Source organism: Postia placenta (genome assembly GCF_002117355.1).
Source record: "Postia placenta MAD-698-R-SB12 unplaced genomic scaffold POSPLAscaffold_1, whole genome shotgun sequence".
Taxonomy (NCBI): Eukaryota; Fungi; Basidiomycota; class Agaricomycetes; order Polyporales; family Adustoporiaceae; genus Rhodonia; species Rhodonia placenta.
Window position 1 is genome coordinate 4,205,970 of NW_020169832.1, and position 23,738 is coordinate 4,229,707.

Here is a 23,738-nt window from a genome sequence, read left to right on the forward strand (position 1 = left end):
CAGACACAGCTATCATGTGGGGACGGGAATGGGAGATACTCCAGCAGCAAATCAGGATCCAGCGCATACAAAACAATGATCAACGCACTGAAGCCGCATACCGTTATCGTGAACGCTATGAACGCAGGCTTCTGCAGTCGCCGGCGACTGGTGCTAGTGAGTAGTCCGCCGTCTGCGTGAGTGATGAACCTACAATATTGATCTCATCCGCTATTCACGAACGGGCGGATGCCAGTGTTAGGTAATTTGAGTGGGAACCCATGGTCGCGCAAGAAAAAACATATGAAATCGAGCTTGTAAACAGGAATGTGAGTATGAAAAAGACAACAGTACTCACCCTTAGAAGTCGCCAACCGTCTCCTTGTCCTTGGCGGCCTCCAAGCATACACTGTCCTCCGTCTCCATGAGCGCATCATCCTGCATTGCTGTAGTACTAGCAGGCTAAAGACCAGTGCGGGGGATACTGAGAGGCGCAGCGCAACCGCTCCTGAGCATTATGGATGGCCCGCAGCATTCAGCGATTTGGCACGACAGGAGAATTGCGGCCGCCGGGAGTGCACAGATTATAGTAAGAATCAGAGTTGGGAGCGAAACAGATCGGGGAGCCATGGACTCGCGACCCGTCTCCATGACACAATGACGCAATGACGAACCGAGGACCAGGGAAAGGCGCCCTGTAGCTGAGCGTGAGAATCCTTGTGGACAGCCCTACGCTGCGCAATGGGCGATCATACTCGTGTCCTACATGTTTGATGAGAAATAACAGACGCTACTTGTGGCATGTCTCATGCAGGTGGCGCATAGTCTAAGTCATTCCTTGTGCAGCTGATGTTTCTCTAGCTAGTAGCATTTAGGATCGCCTATGGTGGGGGCGAGGCTTGAAGTTTCGTGCGCACCCGGAATCACAAAATCATCGCTCTTTATACAGGGAGACAATGCCAGAATACTTGTGTATATGGGCGCATCATTCACGGATGGTATCTGGAACGATTCGTCACTGTTCTGTGTCCCAAGGTGGTCTGCTGGTCCGGTCACGAGATCAATCTAATCATGAGGTCACAGAGAGAACCTGGACTTACGACTGAGAGGACACTAAATTGATGGAGGTGACAGTCCTGGAGACAAGATCAGCGGTTTGTAGGCCGTGGTCAAGGAACCAACTTACAGCATTGCTCGCGCATAGGATAATGACGAGGACGGACTACAAGTTCGACCGGAAGCTGCGCACTCAGCCGCGATCGCCCAAGGGCGGGAATATGAATGCAGCATCACATTTGGGTTGAGCTGCAGCTCAAAGCTGTACTTTGAGCCGTGGAACTGAGTCAGGAGACGCGTATGTAAACCGTCAGATGCGACTCTTACCTCAACTCCGCCGCAGCTTACGACTGAATTATAAATGCGATTGCTGATGAGGACACGAGTGGGTACCGGAGGCGGCTGTCAGGATGAATCGAGTGATGCGTATCGCGAGGAGTCACGGACGGATTGTTCTGACTGTAGAATATGTGTTTTGGGTATCGCAGCAACACATCATAAACCTCATCTGAGATAAAGTATCAGGTGCATATGAAAGACAGTACCGTCAGTCCGTAGTGGGATTGGCGGGTGCATCATACATAATGCTGGAGAATTCTCTCAAAAACGTTGCCTGTCGTTTGTGAGATACTTCGAAGCGCCTCGTTGGGTAGCACCACTTACGAAGGCTGAGCCACAGAGGCCACCATTTCTGCAAAGCGGTACCAGCTACCATGCTTCGCCATGACAGCAGAGAAAAGAATTACTGTCTAAGGCTCAGAGCCGGCCACTTATAGCTGCGGAATCGAGAGCCGGAGAGGATAATTCGCAGGAACGATAGGCATCGACGGCACATGCTCTTGGATTTCACAGATCCGCTGCCGCTTCCTACTGGTTGAACACAAGCAGATTGCCGTATGAAAAGCCGATGTCGGGCTCGTCCACGTAGGAACTAAAATTTCTTCCGGCCAGTCACTAGCATCGGATTGCTGCCGCTTGCACATACGGGTATATCGTCTCATGAGTTCGCGTTGTATGTCATGCTGCTGCTAACAATTGTCATTCAGCACAGCTCATCCGCTTGAGTATGCCAGGCATACCCGGGTTCCGTAAGCAAAGTAAGTCAAGACTTGATGTTTGGCGGTAACACCGCGTTCAGCCATCTTGTGAGGGAATACTTACCTGAGGAACTAGGACTTGTGTGCCAAACGTCAGTAAGCGGAACAAGATGAACGCAGGTTCAACATACTAGATGTTTGCATGGGAAGTAAGGCGGTATAGACTGATGCCTAATGGACGCCGTGTGTCGTCTCGCAAACACCCGGCATATAATGTCCATGGCCACTAGAAGGAGGCCCGGAGATGCAGACGATAGCTCGAGAGCCACGAGCATTGTCGGAAAATGAGACACCGCAATGCTCCTCGACCCGGCCGTATTGCTCGCACCCCTGCCGACAATGACCACGCACGGTCCGGAAATACATCTGGCTCATTAATGAGAATTAGGGATGCCAGGATTAGTCCATTTGCGCTTGTAAGTCCATGTGATCATAGAAGCTCCAGTCGGGTCGACAAGGTGCTCCAACAGGACATTCTGAATGTTCAAGACCTGGCGAGGGAGCGCACGCGGTGACAGAATGAGATACGGGGCTAGGTGTCAAAACTCGGGACCGTGTCTGTAGAACATTTTAGTTTGGATAAGAGAACGTTAGTCAAATGTTCACTTCCAGATCTACGAGAGAGCGTACGTGGAGAAATGGCGTTCCGACAGCCAAAGTCTTTGCACAACGGACTGCACACCTCCGGCTTCCTCCTGTCGATAAGCGAGTATCGCTGTGTCCTCAGGTTCCGCAGGCGGTTCCATTGTCCACTCGTCTCGAGCGTGATCGCAATCTAGACACCACTGACGAATGCTGACTTCGCGTTGCGCAAATTTCTCCGCAGTGTAGTATGCCCACGCTGGTGTCGCCAGAACGTTTCCTCTTAATCCCTGAGACGATTGGCCGAAATGGGCGAGGAAAGCGGACAGTGTCGTCATCCAACAAGGGAGAACAGTACTGCTTCTCGGGCCAGTCGTAGTAACCATCAGGGCAGGCTGAGAGCTCGCCCGTTGCCCACAACCGCCTGTCGGCCACCATCTCGCGAGACAGGGGGTCAGTCCACGACCCATACCGCCAGACTATGCTGTATGCATGGTTGACTTCCTTGTTTGGTAGTACTTCCCGCAAGACATGTTGGTAGTGCAGTGGTCGCTTGCTCAATTTCTGACCAGCTCGAAACATCATCAGACGGAGATTGGCATTCAGCTCATGCCATCCGAGCGATCGATATGAGCAAGGAGCCGTCATGATGGAAGGTGTTATGGATTGACCCATGGTTGTACATGAGTCTGGAGGGTGTTCGTCCTCTACGATGACGCAATATTTGTATATCTGTATCACCATAAGCACGGTGATTGGCCAAGAGGGCATAAATACATACAATGCCATGCTCAAGCTTCTCCAAGTGATTAGGATGGGGTATCATCAATAAGCGATTCGTCTCCCAAAGTTCTCGGAGATCGCGTCGAACTGCATGCAGTATGTGAGGCGGCAAAGGGCGGAGAGAACGTTGCGAAACACGCACGGAATATTATATTCGCAGGTATGTGACAACGGAGGGCGTTGTAGTTGGTACGCATGTTGGATGTAATGTAGTCCATCTTCCGATTCACTTTGTCAGCCACAAAAGCCGGAATAGCAGTCATGTCTGCTCACCAATAGCTGAGGCATGTCGGGAGGCAGGATATAACACGCCTCTACGTCAGCAGACACGCATCCGGTGATCATGCACCTCGGGTGAGGTCCGAAAGGAATGCCGTCCTCGACCTTTGTCACGTTGCGAGCAGTGCCGGACGTGCGCATTCTCTTGGCAGGGACTTCAAAAGCCTCCGTGTCCGGGCTCCGTTTCCGCTTCGGCAGGCGGGAGATGCCTTCAACTGGTGAGTCGCGTCTGATGTGGGAGAAGACCGGCTCGACCACATCTGGGTGGATGGGCGTGATAGTGGGTATATGCGCAAGCGCGTCCTTGAGAAGATGATGCTCGTAGTGGAGCGGTTGCTTCATGAATTCACGGCCCACTCGAGTTGTCATGAGATGCAATTTGCACTCAGGTCGTGCCATCCCAACGAGCGATACGGGCTGCAAGCCGTCGCGACTGGAGGTGTCATGGTATAATGTCTGGGGGTGCACGAGTCTGAAAGGTGCTCATCCTCTGCGACGATGTAGTATTTGTAGGCCTATTTGACTGTGAGTGCGGCGACCACCTGAGGGGACGTACGATACATACAGGGCGGGTATCGGGGTGGTCTATATGGTCGGGATGGGGTATCATCAGCAGGCGGTTCGTTTCCCATAGTATACGGAGATCATGTCGAACTGCATGTGGGTTGTAAGAGAAGGGAAAACGGGCGGGAGATGAACAAGTACCCACGGAATATGATGTTTACAGGCGTGCTACAACAGACGGCATTAGAGCCAATAGGCATGCGGAGCGTCGTGCAACCACCCTACAAAGCTGCCTTGTCAGCTGCGAGGTCGAAGTAGTATTCGCCCTACTCACCAACGGTTGAGGCGTGTCGGGAGGCAGGATATAGCACGCCTCCACCTCAACAGACACGCAGCCGGTAATCATGCATCTAAGGTGAGGTCCGTAAGGAACCCCACATTTGAGCTTTGACGCGTCGCACGGACTGTCAGACAACCGCCTTCTCTTAACACGGACCTCATCGGTCGTCGTGTCTGCACACCGTTTTCGCTTCGGCGGGCGAGCGATGGCTTCGAACGGAGCGTGTAGGGAAATATCGGGGGCAACCGCAGGAGTCGCATCTGGCTCGGCGACCATGATCTTCGTACACTCGCGAACGAGCATATGTCCAAGACCGAATGAAGCGCAGTCCTCGGCCTTGGTTACGTCGCTCGAAGTGCCAGACGTCCGCGGCCTCTTTGCACAAGCGTCATCAGTGCTCGTATCCGCGCATCGCTTCCGTTTCAACGAACGGAAGACGTATTCTAGCGACAGGTCCACCGCATCTAGCTTAACGTCCCCGACACCTGTGCAGTCGCTGATGGGTATATGCTCAAGACCGAAGGACGCGCCGTCATCGGCTTGGGTCACGTCGTTCGAGGTATCAGGCAGCAGCGCTCTCTCTGCGTGAAATCCATCAGCCCTAGTGTCCGCCAACCGTCTCCGTTTCAGCGAACGGGTGATATCTTCTGGTGGCGAGGAGTCCGTGTCTGGTTCGACGATTCTGATATCTGTGTCGTCGGAAGCAAGTATATGCTTAGAATTGTCTTCAAACGAGATAGATGGTGCACGGCTGAGTCCAGAGACGGGTGTAGCCGGCGGAGAGCTTTCGCGTGAAGAGGAGCTGCCAGTGTCGTCCGAAAGCGCAGGAGTACTTTCGCGTAGGGGATGCTCAGCAGCGCGCGTATGGAACATATCAAGAATAAGGATGTTAAGGCCATTCATTTTTGCGTTCATATTGCGTCTACTATATCGCGAGTTCAGCAAAGTAGTGACGATGGCGTAGCGCGAACAGCGTGCGCCACCAGCGCCTTTAGAGGCTGCTTAGTCAGCGCCACTCTCGGAGATCCCCGACACCAAGCACGCCTGGTGTAGTCGATCTACTGGACAGTGCATTTGGGCTTACTCGGGTGCGCACACCACTTCTATGCAGTCGTATAGGTCTTTGTGAGCCTTGTGAACCCCGTGAGCCTGGTGATACACCGAATCCAGCATCTTCGATTGCTTCACAGTTGACATGCAGGTCGGGTGCGCTCGTCTTGTCTCTGCGGTCTGGTTTGTATTTCAGGAATGGTCGCATTGGACTCCTGCAGAGGCGTAGGTCTTTCCCATTACGGGACACTGCGTCGCTGTGTTTATCTTTTTACTCATTTGTTCCATTGATGCAGAATGTCCTCCACGAGCAGATTCATCTCCACATGACTCGGGTGTCGTAAAGTCTGCAATCGCCGCTTTCTCGGTATAGACTGTTACGCACCACCTTGGGAAAAATCCCCAATATATGTCAAACGCTTGCAGTGTGAGGTCAATCGTTTCTAACCTCTCGTGCGCGTCATGAGAATCCATCCAGATCTATTCAATGAGGCCTGTGATATGTACATGATGTAGGTAGAAGCTGCATTCTGTGTCGGAGATGCTCGTATCTTCTAGCAGACACGGGAGGCATGCCGTGTTAATCCCAGTTTCCTTCTGGAATGTCTCAACAATAACTGTAGCTTTGTTGTCGATGTCACGATCTACTCTCTGAGCAGTTCCGTTTACTGTCGCCCGGTTTTTCTTCTTGCGGCGAGAACGTGGTTTTGAGGCGGACACAAAAATTTCCCCTGGGGATGCGTCGCGCCAGTGAAGTCGTTCAACATGTCCTAGGTGAATTTCGTGCCTTTGTGTCGAGTCTTCCGCAAACTGACTGTGCCATTCCGATTTAGCAATCGACAAGCGTGCTTCCCTATGCGATCTTGACGAAGTGTGTCCCTTCGATCAGCGGGGCACGGCTCCCGCGCCTCAGACGGTGCCCCCGATATTACAACTCCAGGACTCGCCTCGCACAGACCATGTAGATTAGGTAATATGCGGGAGGTCGCCAGTCACTGACCCGCGTCGACGATGACCACAAGATCCAACTTGGAATACAATGGCTCGTGTGGCCTGTGGTTACGCGCTTTACACCATAATATGAACTCAGCCAAAGCCGCTCGAGCCACTCACACTCTCCGTCTTTTTCTTCACCTCCAACCTCAAGTTCATCTCCGCAGATTCCCTAGCCATGGTGGATATCCCGGGATTGAGACGATCTGATAGACTCAAACATTCTAAGAAAGGTATGAGTCCTCGTTTCTACCGCTGGCTTCGCCCTGACCGTGGCATGGCCACAGTTGATTACAATAAGTCCACTGTCGCTCGCTATGTGCACGAGCCCGAGCATGAGCCCAAGCCTGAGCCCAATCATGGGAAACGGAAAAGAGATGTAACAGACGACGGAGACGAGTGTGCTTTGTCGCGAGAAGACACGCCCGTGGATGCCACTCCAAAACGGAGAGTGAAACGCAAGGTCTGCATCAAGGAGGATGCACGACAGCGAGCGGTCAAGAAGTCTCAGAACGAAGGTGCCTGCATCATATCGGGTTTCAAGGACAAATCCATTCAACATTGTCATGTGTTACCACGGGCCACAAAGCCGCATGTGGTAAGTTGAAGTGGCTCCTACGCGGATGCGATGTCTCTGACGGTGTACATACACACATACATAGCTCACGCCTCTGGAGTGGTGGTGGGGCATTGAAGGAGGGCTTAATGTAGATTCCAGCCACAATGCGGCTTTTCGTGCGTCTTCCCTCCAGAAGGCACGCAGATACCTGTGGGCTGACTTGCATATAGTTCGTGCTGATCTGCATGTATTGTGGGATCGTGGAGACATTGTGGTCATGCCAATGCCTGGCGTGACGAAGGAATATCTGCGCAAATGGGAGGATGGTGGTAGGCACAAGGTTCTGGAAGTGAGTCGCTGCAGCCTGATAATCTAAGAATGATCCGAGTCGTCGCCACAATGCGTATAGGCTATCGATGAAAACAAGATCCACGAGTACTGGGTGACCCCTCACCCAGACCTTGTGGCCGGTGCACGTCCTCCTCCAGACAACTCTCCGATCCGTCAAGAGTTTAGCTACAGATTTGACAAGGTTGGGATCATCCGGTCCCATGCTAAGCCGCACTTCATGGTATTGAACGCGGCCATGAAGTTCAAGGAGGACAAAGAGATTTGGGTGAAGGCGCTGACGGCATTCTGCAAGAGACTGAATCTCGAAGTCAATGCATCCGGCGTTGTGGAGGACGTCCTGACATTGTCTGGCTTGTGGACTACGCCACCACCCCGGAAGGCACAGCTGAAAATGAAGCAGGAAGCACCTAAGTCAGTGAGCACACTTGTTTCGTAGCAACGCAATCGCTCATGGCGCTCGTAGTCTTCCGGTAATGATTCCAACACGCGAACCAATGACCCCCCAACGCCCCAAATGTACGTCGTTGAGCCTTGCCTTGTCATGTTACATGGACTTACTTGATAGTCTTCGTGTGGCGCAACAGCTCTTATGGGTCCAAGAGGTTTGAATCAAGACACAAGCTCCAAGTTGAATGCCCACAAGCCCGAAGGCGAGCCATGTGTTAGCAATCTGAAATCAGATGCCGCCCAGTTGGCGCTTACTGGGTCACGGTGCCTGTTGAGCCTTCAAGATGACAAGTCAATCCAATGTTGGCATGTCGTTGCACGGAGCACCAAAAGCGATACTGTAAGTCACCAATAGTCCTTGGTCACATTCGTGCGACCCTGATGCGGATACGGCTGCGCATGTAGTGTAGGCTACTGGCAGCATGGTGGGGGTTGGTGGATTTCGACATCAATTCGCACTTCAATATTTTACTGCGTAAGTATATATGTCCCGGCTTGTCGGCGTAGCCCTGACCCATACCCCACATAGTACGAGCCGATATTCACTGCTTGTGGGACAAGGGGCATCTCATGTTCGTGCCCGAGCCTCAAATTATTGATGATTATCTCGAACAAGATATTGTACCCATAGATGGGGGCTTGGTGAGTACAAAGACATGACCCAGACTGGTATCTTGCTCACGATGCTATTCAGCCCCTCGACGAACTATTTGAAGTCTCCAATGCGCCCCTCTATAGATACTGTGTCGTTGCTCATTGCGACCTTCTCGTGACAAAAAGGAATGCTGCGTTTCCTAGGGATTTCAAACCCGTAGGCTGGGTAGAATCCCGCGTCCCTCCCCAATTTTTCATATACAATGCGGGGTTGGTACTGTCGAAGGGTGGACCAAATGGCTTTGCAAAGGCCCTAGACGCCTTCTACAAATGCCACAAAGTCCACTATAAAGCGATCGGCGTTCTCAATGGCATGACAAGACTCTTTCGACGATGGACAGCCGACATGCCGGTCGATGGAAGCGTGCAACCTGCCTCCCAAGATGTCTCTTTTTGACTAGCTGTTTCAATCGGTGCGTTGGCTATACTTGATTCATATTCTCACCATAACGGATGTGAATCCTAGGCGGAGCCAAGGAATTCACGTGTTATTCAGTTGAAGCTAGTCCGAGAGTGATTATTAGTATTTATGTGGTTCTATGACCAGTTCGAACACGAGAAATATGCCCTTTCATGACTAACCCTCTATGCTCCATTATGTAGCTCATGGTACAATTATCCATGCATTTTTCCTTCCCATGTTTGAGAAGTAATCTAATCATATCGCTACTCGTCAACACCATGAGATGCCGGTTGCATTTTATACACCCCGTTACAGTACGCCATCTTTTCATTAATGTCATTTGCTGATTTGAGGCTAGTATAACTCAGATCCTAATCCTTCAACAATCCATCGCATCATGTACGACACTCGGGTGCGAGTGGTGCAATTTACTAGAGAAGGATTAGTACGAGGTTACATCGCGAAACTTGCGCATGAGTGACGTTGCATCCCGTCAGAGATCTAACATCAGGTCGGACGCATGGCGAGGATGTTGTAAATTACAGTCGACACTTACTATAGTAGATCAGAGGAGTTGGGAAGACAAACAGATCATGCGAAGTGTTGCAGCGCCAAGCGAGCTGTCTCCATAGATGGTAGATTTACAGGTGACTCGGGTTGGCAGGGCCGTGTGGTTTAAGATGCGGCATCGCCGTGCTTGTATTGTCTTGTTCCACCTACAGTGGGACGACTTATCTCGCTTGAGGCCATGTAAGACAGAACGTCGTGCAGTAGAAAGAGGGAGGTTGAGGGTCGTGCGTTCATTGGCGCGTCAAGCGTGAGAAACCAACAGCCCTAGGCTAGGGTTACACGTTCATGTCAGCGGCGTCCTTCCCTACCCGTTCAAGCAAAAACACTGTCACGTCGTATGCTTCACATTCAACAAGTCTTGCAGCTTCAGACTGTGTTATGAGATTCAAAGGCTTTTTCATGTACGAGTAAGGATGGATCGTACGTGTTCTGTTCGGGTCCGAGGTCTCCCGCGGATCATCATGTCCTTCTGAAGCTACGTGCTATGACAAGGAGGTAATGACAGAGTACACCCACATGGCATGCGTCATATTAAGTGTCTCCTTCTGGTAAGCAGAATAGCACCTTCTGAACGTTAAAAAGCGGTATATCAGACACAGACACCGTGGCTCACGAATCGACGGCCTGAGCAAGACAAGATCAGCAGGTAGGATACCTACTTTGTCCTCTGCGTCTCGCGGTTCCTAACTCATGTGCGTACGTTCACTACAAAGAGAATGTTTCTGTACGTATATAGATGCTGGGCTGTACAGCGGGCACGGACACAAAGCGCGAAGACCGAAGGTCCGGTGCACACTGCGATCCATCTCATTATCGAAAAGGCAGATCAAGGCACGGGCCGCATCATGATGTACATCGTCTGTCGTGGTTCAACACTGCGAGCCTAGCTCGCGGAACGGGCGTACCTCAATGAATCATGTCCAAGTGAGCTAACAAGGCTGTATCTTTCGTTAACTGTCATTCAGAGCTGTACTGGGAGCTGATGTAGTAACACCACAGTCCATGTCTCCGGGATGTACGGTCGCTGTGAAGAAATGATCAACACTCTGGATCCGATAAATGCGGTGAATCATTGGCTTGTCTGTTCGCCTCAGGTCAAGCTCCATATACAGGTATCCGCGCCTTTTCGACATTGCATGATGGTGTAGGAGCTACTATCAGGTGGCAACAGCCCGACCTTTGCAGATTTGGATGAGGCCACAACATTGTGATCACAGAGAAGCGGGACACCCGTACTTGCGTACGGAAGGTATGTCTATTACCTTTACTGGTCGTGTTGCAGCATGTCACTCGTGAAATAGCAGAGGGCTAGATCATCAATGTTAGCTAAGGCTATTGTGACTAGCAGTGAGTCCTCTGGGCTCCCACCTACAGCAGAAATGGCACACACTACATTTCTTCATCGTTTTACAGTGTGATGACTCGCTATTGCCGAGAGGCAAACATGCAGTGGGCGGCGACTGATTCTAGTATATGCTTCGACGATCGGATGTGTCTGCAGGGGGACATTTGGTGATTCCACTGTGCTCAAGAGGTCCACCCATCAAGATTATCAAGATTGTGGTAATGAATCATCACAATTTATGTGGTGAGCGACTGTTCAGTGTAACCAGTATGCTACCACGGACACTGATCGATTTTAAACACACCGCAGGCCTTGCTTTGCATCGGCTAATCACAAGCTGCGCCACATAGCTTCCACCACCTTTCTACGTACGTCAACCACAGAAGTCTGTACTAAACATATATATGGGTTGCTAACTTCTCATTCCTAGCACTTCTTTGCCTCTACCTGCAGTCAGTTAGCGGGAGATGTTAGGACAGCTGCCAGAACAGCAGGCCGTTGAAGATTCTCTGGAATCGGGGCAAGTGAAATTCATCGCATCTATCGAACTCTGTAGGGCTTACATCCACACCATGGTGTAGCTTTCAAACCACTTGTATCAATTATGCATGCGCTAGTCAGTACCTCTGTCACTTATCTGATGCTTCAGAAGTGTTCATTCTTTCAGCTCTCCTGATATATTATGTTGCCCTGAACTTGCCACATGGTGTACGACTTATGTGGGGGCGAAGATCGATTGCAACACTACTCTCTGCCATTAACTGGCTCGCTATCACTGGTTACATCATTATACTCTTGCCCCTTCCATCTAATACTGCACAAGTATGGAGCATTCATTCTTTAATGGCTTGTATTGACGACGTGAATTCAATCAGAGGTTGGCTTCTACATATCGGAATACTATTCTTGACAGATCATTTATTCCACAAGATGTGCATCTCACGACTATGCCAGTGAGGTGGTAATCCTCGTCAATCTTTCCATATCTCCATGTAAGCAATGCAATTCCCATTCTCCCAGCCATCCTCATTCTATTTCTGAAGTGGTAGCCGCCCTGCGTGTACATGCCGTGAGCGGGGGCAGCTGGCGCTGGGTATTGCCGGTTTGGCTCCTAGGTATGGTGCCCGTGGGCACTAACGGGGTCAGTGCCTTGAGTATATTAAAATGCTTATGACTCAAGCAGAAGTATCATAGTGGCTCCTGGCCCAAGAGACATGGCTTGTCACTCCTCAACTTGGATGTGTGAGCATCGTATCAATCTCTAGAGCCAAATATGATGCGTATGTATATTCTACTGACTATTCCACGTTTTACACACTGGTTAATGTTCACAGGAGTGAGTCGTCTTCTCCCGTGTGTTTATATTCCCTTGTTGATCTCCCCACTTCTGATGTAGTGGCAGTTGCTACTCGTGCATCTGTACTACTCTCAGATATCCTCTTAGTTGCGGCAACATGGTATTACCTTAGCCGTACAAGCTCCGTAGCAGAACAGCTGGTACGTGGTGTTTGGGCTGCAAGGCCCGGTCTCACAACCGTCCTGTTTTGCGATGGTGAGTACTAGCCGGAATCTGTGACATTGTACACCGTAATCGCTCACGCTGCGTGATTGCAGGTATTTTGTACTTCGTGTAAGTAGGGAAGTATGGCTCCTTGGAGTACAGCACTCACTTCCGGCACAGCACAATCTCTCTACTTAATCTCATTGACCTTGTATTATATCTCATCAGCAACCCTGTGCGTGCTGATCTACAAATAATTGATGACCCATAGTGACACAGTCGCTCTAGCTTCAAATCGACATGGGGTATATAACAGTCATCATTACAGTGTTTGTATCTCATGAGCGATAGGCGCTATTATCTACTCACAAGAATCTTGAATCTGTCCCAGGATGATGAGCATCTCGATTTCCCACTTCCTCACCTGCATCCGCGAAGCCGCAGAATACCCAATACGGGGATTCAGCTCCCAGTCCCTGTCCTTCATCGACTCGCAAGGCAACTCTGGCCCACGGCCTTGGCTATCCAGCTTAGAGTTCGCCGACATCGCCAGCGCATCTGGAGGAGATAATGACGCATATGCTTTATTTGATCTTGAAGACGACATGGATCCGAGAGCTGAAGATAACGCAATTGAGGAGAGCAATGATGGAATAGAGCTAGAGGAATTCGCAACCGCTATCCATGTCGTCGATAAATGCATGTCCTGACGACATTCCTCAATGTTGCCGTTCATTTCCCATTCTCGACGATCAGGTACTTGCAATATCGCGCGCTGTCCTATTTATATCTACTTCTTGTTCATGGGCAAACTCCCGCAGCCTTATTTCAAACAAACTCCCGCAGCCTTAGTTCAAAGCTTGTAGCAATTGGCTCACAAGCCGAGCTGCCGCAGTAAGGCAATCGCGGGCGTAAATCGGTATGTCTTCAAGACGTTTGTAATGATCAGCACGCCCGTCAGTCATCCCGCACAGATTTCAAACTCAGCCAACACGCTGCTCTGAACGTGCGTTGTATGTGCGCCATGTTCATGGCCATTCAATTCAGGAGAGGGAAGCATCGACGATTGATATATAGCGTACACGCGCCTCGATGTATGGCAGCTGCAGCTTTGTGTTCTCGTCGCAATATAATACGGGAACCAACCGATCGTGTCAACACTCTGCACGTTCATTTTCCCGTATACTTCGCATGTCTTTGGATCCTCTTTCCAGAAAGTTGGGCAGGCTGCATGTTCTGTCCAATTTTCAGTGAGTGCACGTATGAATGTCCACAAGATACGATGCAAGCGGGACTGAATGATAATACACGACGCACTATGTGTTGAACGTCGTGTGAATAACAGGGGAACAAAAAGGGGAGCGGCGGTGAGTGGACGAGTGGCGCACCCATGAGTTGGACCATCGGGGCACCGCTCGAGGCGTGTTTCGTAGGGAGTGGATCCATTAATAACTGCTCATCCTAACATGACACAGCGAAAACGGCCAATGGACGTATGACGATTGGTGGCCTAAGTAAATACAAGGCAGGCTCTAACTCGTTTGCATCCCGCGCATGGTGCTATCGCTCGACATATCGACGATGGTTCTCGCGCACACGATACTAGCCTTGGTTGCCCTATGTGCTGTCACGGAACTCCATCACACGTGTCTGACACTCATTGTAGACTCGCTTGCTCGATATAGCGCACCGCGATGAGACCGGTTCCAGATATTGCCATTGCTGCACGAGGGTTCGTCAGTGCTCTAAAGTACCATGCAGAATCACAATCTTTGTAAGTATGTATAAAGGACACGTACTCGACAGCTCCACTGCCCTAGTAGCGGGACGCCACCGGAAGACTTCAGAACAGTACGAAAGAAGGAAGAACCACGACATCAGCCACCGCGTAGTAGTAGCGCTCGTGCACGGGTCCCAGCATCCCGAAGGTCACGCCGTTCGAAAACGCCTTAGCCGACAATGACGCGCGTTATAGAAATAGGGCGTACCACACGGTATTCGTCAGCGGCGTTTATCCCACCAGCGACTAGCATGCCCTCGAATTACTCCAATGCGCTCATCCTCCCATACAATAATGGGCCCCCGCGATCGCGCTCGAGTCGTCTACATTCGGAACACGGCGTGTTTGATAGCCCGTATGCCCATCCGCCGTATGTCCTTTTGCTGAAGGATCCAGTCGGACGACCGCACCGAAATACAAGAGATCGACAGTCAGATATATGAAGAGGACAGCGGCCTGATGAGTGCGTCACGCCGGGGTTGTTCGGGGAAGAACGTATGGGTGTTCTGTAGGTAGACCGGTGCGATCGTCAGGAACGCGCTAGAGTCCGGATTGACTCCCCTATTTCAGTGTCCGCAAGAAATACAGTAGCAACAGTATTTGAGCTAACAGTTTCAGAGATAGGGAGAGAGAATACATGCGGCGAACATAGTAGTGAACCCAGCAAGAGGGCAACACCGCATACACTGTATGAAAACGGGGAATTAGCTGCAGATCACGAACACACTCATGGAAGAAGTTACCGGGTGCATACTTCCATCAACCGATGTGCCTGATGCAATTGCGTCCCTGCCTATCAACTCGAGATGGGGACGGTAATTGCAATCGAGCTATGGGCGCCGGTCTTGACCAGCCGTCAGCGAGTAGGCAGGTTCGAACATGTATGAATACCCGGTACCCACAATGCATCAACGAGCGATGCACGCTCTCACTTCCCCGTTACCAGTACGGTCTCGGAAGGTGAAACTTATACCAGACCGAGCTGTCATATGAAGACGCCTTAGGGAGATAGGGAATATCCCAGCAGCTGATCGGGATACAACGCGTACAGCAGCGATGATCAATGCGTTCAAGCCGCTCACGATTATGAACGCGATGAACACAGGCTTCTGCAGTCGTGGACGACTAGTGCTAGTAAGTGGCTGGCCTTCCGCGTGAGTGACGACTCTATAATATTGGAGACACTCGCGCTGCGCGAACGAACGAGTGGATGCCAGCGTGAGATAACCCGAGTAGCGATATGTTCAGGTGGATGAAAGGAGGCTTGCGACGACCCGTGGTCATTCAAGAAGGAACATATAGGATCAAGCTTGTACACAGGAATAGGGAGCATGTAAAAGACAATAGTACTCACCCTTGGATAGCGTGAACCGTTTCCTTGTCCTTGGCAGCCTCCGAGCATGCCCGGCCCTGCGTCTCCGTTAGCGCGTCATCCCACGTTGCTGTAGTATTAGAAGGCAGAAGGCCAGTGTGAGGATACTGAGAGACGCAGCGCGACCGGTCCTGAGCATCTTGGACGGCCCGCAGCGTTCAGCGATTTGGCATGTCGGAAGGAGGAGAACAATTGTGCAGGCTCATTGTGCAGTAAGATATTGTGAGAGAAATTGGGAGCATTCTGGGGGCGCAACGGATTGGAATGCCATGGACTGTCGTGCAGAGGTCGCTGTCGCCGTCTGTGGACTTGTGCCCATATCCACGACGCGACGACGCGACGACGGTGCGCAAGGCTGGAAAAAGGCTAGAAAAAGGCGCCCTACGTCGGAGCGTGGGAATCATTGTGGACAGCCCTGCGCTAGGGTTTACAGTGGGAGATCATATTTGTGTTCTATGTATTCGATGCGAAATGAAAGACGCTGCTTGTGGCAGACCTCATATAAGTGGCATATAGTCTGGATCATTCCTTGTGAAACTGATGCTTCTCCAGTCGCTCGCTCGCTCAATGCAGTGTTTGGTCTGTCTCTGGTAAGACGTGGCCTGGGCTTGAGGTTCCGTGCACGCTGTAGTCTAAAATTAGGTATAACTTTGGTAGACGTAGTTCATGTTTATACTCCATCTCTACATTATGCTCAATGCCTACTCCTGGGGGAAAGATCGCTTATCGGGTCCCAGCGGGCGTTCCACGTCAAGATCCCTTGCGGACTGGTAGCAGGACACCCGGAATCATGACCTCATCTCTCGCTATACAGGCTCACACTGAAGAGATCAAGAATGTACCGTACGCACACCTGTTTCCCCCAACGTCTATTGTGATTCTATTCTAGACTAGTGCTCAGGAGCCTGCGATCCCGACAAAACACCCTGCCGAGGATGTATCTACGGAGCATGGCCGTCGTCGAGGAGAACGAATCACTTCGGTGAGTACACTGCCTGATTTTCAACAGGCGGCATAGCGGAGACACTCGTTTATGCACTACGTCCTTGTGAACAACACGTCCGGAGGCGCGGCGTCTAGGAACAGCTGATTTATGACCGACTTCTCTGCATATGTGTTACTATTCCTTTATGGACATACATCTCCCGGATATCCCTTCAACGTGCATATAGTTTGGGCTAATGAGACGGTATGAGGCTCGGATGCACAACGCGGACTATCTCGTTATAATGAAAGCAGCTTCGAGCCCGGTCATTGCACTGCATGTTTCTTATATTGATTCGCGTCAGATATTTGGAATCAGCAATGTGAAATGTGTCCGCTTGCTGCATCGTTGTGTAAGCTGTCCGTCAAAATTGATACCCGCTGACTTCATCTCCAGACAGTGCATCAAATGCGCATCTGTTGCAATCAATGGCTGTTACTCGAAGACGATAAGTCAATCACGCAAGCATCTGTAATACTTCGCACCGTAATTGAACACTGCCACGGTCCGGAACAGATGATTGCTGTCAAAAATGATCAATACCGTCCGGTTGTGATTGGAATCAGTGAGCTACTAGCTCGTCGTTTTGTCTCGGCTCAGTTGCGGTATCCCACCATCCCTAGTTTCCGATGTTGAGTGATGGTGTATGTGTCGCTATTATATTCAACAACCTCGTGTTTTCATGAGCTGACAGCGTAGGCTTTGGGGCATACAGATTGTGTATGAGGGACCTCGTTGTGAGTGCACAGTTGATCGCCATCGAGGACCACTTACTAGCGGCAGGCACAGAAGACACAAATCAGCCCTCGGAGAATCATGAAAACGCAATCTCAAAGAAACAGGACGTCCGTTGCGACGTCTTGCGAGTTTATTGCTATGTTTGTCACCTCGATTCGCCTGGCCGCCGTACTTCGTCCGGTCTTGGTCACCTTCCTTCGACGACATCCTGACCCATCAGCAGGGCCCACCATGCTCTTAGAATTAGCTCGATCTGCAACGACTCGCAACCCAGATGTATGGTGTTCAGCCATCAGGAGTGGAATCATTGCTCGTGCAACTATTTGCGTGAGTCTGCGCATGAGGTGAGCTTAGACTACACTTCTTCGAATGCATCTTGATATAAAATACCGTTATCGGGAAGCAGAAGCAGACAGGTTGCGACAAATACATGCGCATGAGTAGATCAACAGATGTGCTGGTGATCATCTTCAACTTCAGAAATGCTCTCCTTGTGTTGAGGGAGTTGCTGGGAGGTCGTCGCGTCGTCGGTCTGATGGGCGGCCACTCAAGGGCACGACTAGTAGGCTACCATGGGAACTCATCGATTTCATGGTCTACATGTTTGATCCTCTCAACTGAGAGACCCTGAGTGCACTGCAGATTCTGCAACTTCTAGCCGAACATAGTCGCGTGACAAGTATTTCACTGCTTTGCTCGGAGGCAGAAGTCCGTCCTCAGAACATATATATGCACTGAGATCTCGTGTCTGTCTCATTGTGAAACCTTCTCGTGGCTACTTCGAATCATATTCCCTTCACTCATCAGACGATGTCGGGCACACCATCGGGGCAGGTCATTGAAGACATTCTGGAAGCCACGCAAGTGGAAAGCATCACGCCTATCGAATTCTGTAGTACTGACATCCATGCCATGGTGCAGCTTTCAAGCGAATTGTCTCGATTATGCATGTACTGGTTAGTACCTCCATTGCCTATCCAATGCTCCAGCAATGATCATTTTCTAGCCCTCCTGATCTACTATGTCGCCCTGAACTTGCCACATGATCTACGGCGTCTGTGGGCGCGAAGATCCATTGCGACACTACTCTCTGCCATCAATTGGCTCGCTATCACTGGCACTATCATTACAAACATGCCCCTTCCAGAGGATACTACGCAAGTATGGAGCATATACTTTGTGACATGTGGACCTCATACTGACGGTGTGCATTGTCAATTAGAGGTCGGTCTCCTTGTGTCAGGTTATCATTCTTTATGAATTATTCATCCTACAAGCTGTGTGTCTTCTAACTATATTCATAATACGGTAGCTCTCGTCAATTTTGGCATATTTCCATGTAAGCAGCTCACTTCTAGTCCCACGGGCCCTTCTCACCCTACCTTGAAGTGGTAGCCGCCTTGCGCGTACATGCTATGAGCGGACACAATTGGCGTTGGGTATTTCCAATCTGGCTCTTCGGTATGGTGCCTGTAGGCACTAACATAGTCAGTACAATGCGTATGATCAGGTGTTTGCAACTAACGTAGGAGTCTCAAAGTGGGTCTTGACCCAAGATACATTGGTTGTCATTCCTCAACTTGGATGTATGAGTATCGTGTCAGGCTCCAATGCCATATTGGATGTGTATGCATATTTCATTGACCAATTCGTGTTTTACACGCTGAATAATGTTCACAGGGGTGAGTTGTTTCTTCCCATATGTCTAGATATACTTGTTGACACCCTTACTCCTTGTATAGTCATGATCATTACACGTGGATCAGTGGTCGTCTCGGACATCCTGGTAATTGTAGCAACATGGTACTACATAAGCCGTACGAGCTCCGTCAGAACACAACTGGTACGAGATATATGGACTGCAAGGCCTAACCTCACGACCGTCATGTTCCGGGATGGTGAGTACTACTTGAAATGTGCGGCAATATACTGTAGCAGCTCATGGTCCGTGATTGCAGGTACCTTGTATTTTGTGTGAGAAGGAAAGCATATATTTATGGATGATGGCACTTACGTTATGTACAGCATCATCTCGCTGCTCAACGTTGTGGACCTGATTGAGGACACAATTAGTATCAGTAGTGTGCGTGGCTGTACACATGAAATTAACTACCCATACTGAGTTGGTCACTCTAGTCCTCAAGTATAGTGAATATAACAAGCTTGATTACAGTGTGCGTGCATTCTCATGCATAGTTTGAGGTATCTGGTGACACATCAACCCCTGCATCTTATAGGATGACGAGTATCCTCATCTCACGCTTCCTCATCTGCATCCGCGAGGCTGCAGAACGCTCAACACAGGCATTCAGCTCCCAATCTTTGTCCTTCGTCGATTCGCAGGGAAACTCTTCCCCACAGCCGTGGCTCTCAAGTGCAGAGTTTGTCTCGGACATCATCAATCGCTCTGCAGAGGATAGCCTTGTGGATGCTTTCCCCAATCTCGATGACAACAATGGTGACTTGAACTCAGGAGGCGGAGAAGAGGCACAGGTACCCAAAGAAGATGAGGATGGGATTGAAATGGGCGATTACGCGACAGGCGGACAGCGGTCCCCTTCAGCGTAAGCCACACACGTCGCGATATACTTCAATCCTATCGTGCATGCTTGTTTTGCTTTGCTTCTCTATTTGTTGGAATCGTTGCCTTCCGAGGGTCGACTAGTTCCGATGATCCATACTGATATATTGGGACAATGTTCTATTGCGTTGGGGTCTCTGTAAACCTAGCTGCGGCGGAAAGCACAAACAATTGTAGCGTGTGTGGAGATATAAACCTGGGCTCGTCTTTTGGACCCATGCCGTTCATGTGGTACGATCTAAGGAATGCAATGTAGGCGGGCCAACCGTGCTTGAATTGGTTAGTCTTTCCGCTGTGGTAGGGCCAAGTGGTTCACTGGCAAAATCCGCAGGAAGATGACTTGCAAGCGCGGGTCGCGCGCTTCGTGTTCGGAACCATGATCGCTCCGTCTCAGTCTCCATCGCTAGACTACCCCGACCTCCTCACACCATCTCAATCTCTTCACCTCGTACTCTACAACCGGACGAAGACGCATCGCACCTCACGTAGGAGCCGGCACAGCGTGCGAAGACCAAGGACAATAAGATAAGACACGCGCGTGAGGCGTGCAGGTCGGCAGAAGATAGCTTGTTCATTCTTTTCTTCTTCTCTTCACTCCTGTAACCTTCGTCCTGGACAGCCCGAGCGACGCGGATTGCACGCGGGACGTAGGGTCGAGCGCGTGATCATGCCTCCTCCGCTTGTTGGGGGGCAACGCGTTCGTAAATAGAGTCGAGAATCGTCACGCTGACTCCCCGAACGTAGCCCGCGATCGCATGAAGCTGAGCGACGGTATTGTTCTTTCCCGGCACACCACGACTGATGCTCATGTACTCGACTACTTCATGTGACGGTTTCTAGGTTGCGGGTATATATGGAGAGGAAATGGGCCCGTACGAGCCAGCGAACCACGCGCAATTCACAATTCTCTTAATCTAATATTCGAACCTTTGCTGGATCCTTGGCGACGCTCTCGCTCCTCCTCAAAGTCTACGAAATCCTCCAGGTACGCGATCCTCTCTTCGCGATTCGCTCCTTCCAGTCCCAGCTAGCGCTGGGGCTATTCTATCTAATCTGATCCCGAACTCTCAGTCCACGAGGAGGCTGTACTAACGTTGACAACACCCGGGTTCCGATCCCACGAGCACAAAACCCCCACTACAACACCACTTAAGAATTTTCCGGAAGGTCATTTTTTTTGTCAAGAATCTGATGGATGGTCATTCAACGGCATGACCAGTAGGCTACCATGTCCAACCATTGATTGCATTGTCTATTCAATCTGTTCAATCGGGAAATCCTGAATGCACTGCGGATTCTGCCCCCTTCAGTCAATAACAGGTTATGCAACATCTGCTACACTGCCTTGCGACATGATTCAAATTTCAGATGTGGAAATCTGTACCTCAGGACACACACACACACATATATTTGGACTCAGATCTCATGGCTGTCTCATTGTACCGCCTTTTTGCATTCATTTCAAATCCTACTATCTCCTGCAATCAGGGAAACCCTCCCATGCTAATTATGTATAAGATAGACATATTCGCCTTGTAATCTAAAACTGCCCCACTAATCTGACTATTGGCGCAATACCTCATAACTACTGCTCCTAATAGATTAAAACATCTATTTCGCGACTTGAGGTCAAGCGACAGGGGAAAACCTAAGTGCTGGGGGCGTTCGACTGGATCGCACCGAAGCGATGGTGAGCGAAGCTCAAACCTAAGGCTAGGGACAAGATAAGTTAGCATTGGTAAGTAGGTAAGTAATACATGAGCTTACTGACCTAGGGACAAGAGGTTGAAACTGAGGTCCCTAGGGCAGCAGAGGCTGGCTTATATACAGGGGAAGTTTAGGGGAGGCTGTGCGCGCTGGTCCGTGCGCAGCTGGTCTGTGCACAGCATGCTGATGCGGCCCCGGGGGCCGGTGAGTCAGAGCGGCTGTGTCAGCGGAGCCCGAGCTGTGCCGCGCACTGTCGTCCTATCTAATCTAATTGTACAGTAGATATGATGTGTCCATATCAGGCAAGTAGTACAGAGGTCGCGGGTTCGAGCCCGCAAAAAGGAAAAATTAAAAAACGGCTAGGCGCCATGCCAACTCGTGACATTACCCCCCCCTCAACGGCGCATGACCTCATGCAAGGCGCCCTTGCCCATCTTCCACCCGGAGCGGCATCGTGCTTCAGTCAGCGGCGAAGGCATCAGCTGGAAGTTGAGACCACCAAATACAGCAGCATTGAGACGACGAGGGGCATTTGGGTTCTTCCAGTGGAAGTCGGCTATGAGGGCTGGTGCATTGGCAACATTGCGCGCCGGTTCCCATGACGTGTGCGAGCCGTCATAACCCTTCCACTTGATGAGGTACTGCAACTGACGCCGGAAGATCCTCGAATCCTTGATCCGCTCAACCTCATACTCCTTGTCGCCCTCAACCTCGATCGCAGGCGGCTCCTCCAGCTCCCGGCCCGGGATATCACTACGCGTGTACTCGCTCAGCAAGGAGACATGGAACACCAGGTGCACCGGCACCGACTTCGGCAGGACTAATTTATAATCCAAGTCTCCGAGCTTCCGCCGCACGGCATATGGTCCGAGGCGCTTGGGACTGAGCTTCTTGCTCGGCTATTTCAGCTTAAGGTTCCAAGTGTCAAGCCAGACCTTGTCCCCCGGTGCGAAGACCGGTGCCTCCTGCACGTGCTTGTCGTAGTACACCTTCATGCGCTCGGCTGACAGCTCGAGCGCAGAGCGCGTGTCATCGCGAATCTCCTTCAGGATCTTGAGCCGATCAGCGGCTGCAGGCATCGCAGACATCGGATTGATCCGCACTTGGATCTCAGGATTGTACCCTTGATGCAGGAAGAAAGGGGAGTGCCCGGTCGCGGAGTGAACTCGGTTGTTCAGTGCGAATTCCGCGAGCGGCAACTGCTTTGCACAATCATCCTGCCTGTGGTTTGTGAAAGCACGCAGGTACTGCTCGATCTCCTGATTCCAGCGCTCGGTCTGGCCGTCTGTCTGAGGGTGAAACACTGTAGACAGCGCCGGCTCGATCCCTAGCCCCTTGTACACCGCATGGAGATATTTCGAAGCGAACTGGGGACCTCGGTCTGATATGACCTTGGCTGGGGCCCCATGATGCTTGAACACATCGTGGATGTACAGGTCTACCGCACCTTCTGCCATCAGGGTCTCATGACAGGCTGAGAAGTGGACCTGCTTGGTAAAGCGGTCGGCGGTAACCAGGATCGAGTCAAACCCATCAGATTTTGGCAAGCCGACGATCATATCAGTCGTGATGATCTGCCATGGGTGCTCGGGGATCTCATTCGGCTTCAGCGGACCCTGGGGTTTGGCGGGAAATGTCTTGGTACGATTGCACACGTCGCAGGTGCTGACGTACTCATTGACAAATTTAGACATCCCAGGCCACCAGTAGTTCCGCAATACGAGCTCCAGGGTTTTGGCACGACCACCATGACCGGCGATCGGTGAGTCATGGTGGATCTTGACTATATCCCGCCGGAGCTCCGCGTTCTTTGGGACGTACACACACCCGCGGAACAGCAGAAGCCCTTGTTCGGCATTCCACTCCTCAAAACCCCTTTGCAGCCGGGGCGGCCCGAGGTCCTGTACTTTTTCAAGTGCCTCGGCCACCTCCCGATCCTTCTCCGAACATTCCCTGATGCGCTTCAGAAGCAACTGATCGGCCATCACCGAGGCATGACCGCGCCTGGCGGAGGCAATGCGGAAGCGCTCTGGCTTGAGAACCACCTGATCGGTGTTATCGTCCTCATCGCCGATCTGATGG

At 51.0% G+C, this 23,738-nt stretch overlaps 8 protein-coding genes across 8 annotated transcripts; 5 read left to right on the forward strand and 3 right to left on the reverse strand.

Moving 5' to 3' along the window:
• Positions 1-339: 339 nt before the first annotated feature.
• On the reverse strand, positions 340-3,760 carry POSPLADRAFT_1129803 (hypothetical protein; the record flags this gene model as incomplete). The annotated part of the gene is made up of 12 exons (XM_024483882.1): positions 340-433; positions 654-741; positions 897-1,044; positions 1,080-1,115; positions 1,166-1,201; positions 1,363-1,385; positions 1,699-1,726; positions 2,197-2,262; positions 2,815-2,907; positions 2,973-3,446; positions 3,496-3,584; positions 3,640-3,760. 12 exons carry the CDS (start codon positions 3,758-3,760, stop codon positions 340-342), a joined length of 1,296 nt encoding a protein of 431 aa, XP_024344999.1.
• Positions 3,732-5,535, reverse strand: POSPLADRAFT_1130309 (hypothetical protein; the record flags this gene model as incomplete). Its single annotated transcript, XM_024483940.1, has 4 exons — positions 3,732-4,209; positions 4,333-4,361; positions 4,615-4,690; positions 4,802-5,535. The coding sequence occupies 4 exons, from the start codon at positions 5,533-5,535 to the stop codon at positions 3,732-3,734; spliced, it is 1,317 nt and encodes a 438-aa protein (XP_024345000.1).
• Positions 5,536-6,841: 1,306 nt separating this feature from the next.
• Positions 6,842-8,793, forward strand: POSPLADRAFT_1127056 (hypothetical protein; the record flags this gene model as incomplete). The annotated part of the gene is made up of 10 exons (XM_024483586.1): positions 6,842-6,896; positions 6,951-7,261; positions 7,326-7,398; positions 7,453-7,571; positions 7,632-7,988; positions 8,037-8,089; positions 8,174-8,360; positions 8,426-8,495; positions 8,550-8,662; positions 8,686-8,793. The coding sequence occupies 10 exons, from the start codon at positions 6,842-6,844 to the stop codon at positions 8,791-8,793; spliced, it is 1,446 nt and encodes a 481-aa protein (XP_024345001.1).
• Positions 8,794-9,969: 1,176 nt separating this feature from the next.
• POSPLADRAFT_1038339 (hypothetical protein) lies at positions 9,970-10,677 on the forward strand. Its single transcript, XM_024477372.1, has 4 exons — positions 9,970-10,142; positions 10,204-10,293; positions 10,361-10,571; positions 10,627-10,677. Exon 3 carries the CDS (start codon positions 10,364-10,366, stop codon positions 10,532-10,534), a length of 171 nt encoding a protein of 56 aa, XP_024345002.1. The 5' UTR covers positions 9,970-10,142; positions 10,204-10,293; positions 10,361-10,363; the 3' UTR covers positions 10,535-10,571; positions 10,627-10,677.
• POSPLADRAFT_1127780 (hypothetical protein) lies at positions 10,634-13,203 on the forward strand (the record flags this gene model as incomplete). The annotated part of the gene is made up of 7 exons (XM_024483664.1): positions 10,634-10,711; positions 10,865-10,896; positions 11,149-11,235; positions 12,327-12,328; positions 12,425-12,544; positions 12,607-12,622; positions 12,885-13,203. Coding segments are annotated over 7 exons (654 nt in total), but the record flags the coding sequence as incomplete, so codon positions are not given.
• Positions 13,204-14,150: 947 nt separating this feature from the next.
• On the reverse strand, positions 14,151-16,049 carry POSPLADRAFT_1043319 (hypothetical protein; the record flags this gene model as incomplete). Its single annotated transcript, XM_024478279.1, has 6 exons — positions 14,151-14,238; positions 14,261-14,334; positions 14,601-14,729; positions 14,792-14,834; positions 15,628-15,715; positions 15,971-16,049. The coding sequence occupies 6 exons, from the start codon at positions 16,047-16,049 to the stop codon at positions 14,151-14,153; spliced, it is 501 nt and encodes a 166-aa protein (XP_024345004.1).
• Positions 16,050-16,342: 293 nt separating this feature from the next.
• Positions 16,343-16,735, forward strand: POSPLADRAFT_1030989 (hypothetical protein; the record flags this gene model as incomplete). The annotated part of the gene is made up of 3 exons (XM_024476757.1): positions 16,343-16,483; positions 16,535-16,627; positions 16,664-16,735. The coding sequence occupies 3 exons, from the start codon at positions 16,343-16,345 to the stop codon at positions 16,733-16,735; spliced, it is 306 nt and encodes a 101-aa protein (XP_024345005.1).
• A 2,048-nt stretch (positions 16,736-18,783) lies between these two features.
• POSPLADRAFT_1129210 (hypothetical protein) lies at positions 18,784-19,936 on the forward strand (the record flags this gene model as incomplete). Its single annotated transcript, XM_024483820.1, has 4 exons — positions 18,784-18,859; positions 19,078-19,266; positions 19,505-19,542; positions 19,565-19,936. 4 exons carry the CDS (start codon positions 18,784-18,786, stop codon positions 19,934-19,936), a joined length of 675 nt encoding a protein of 224 aa, XP_024345006.1.
• Between the last annotated feature and the right edge of the window lie 3,802 nt (positions 19,937-23,738).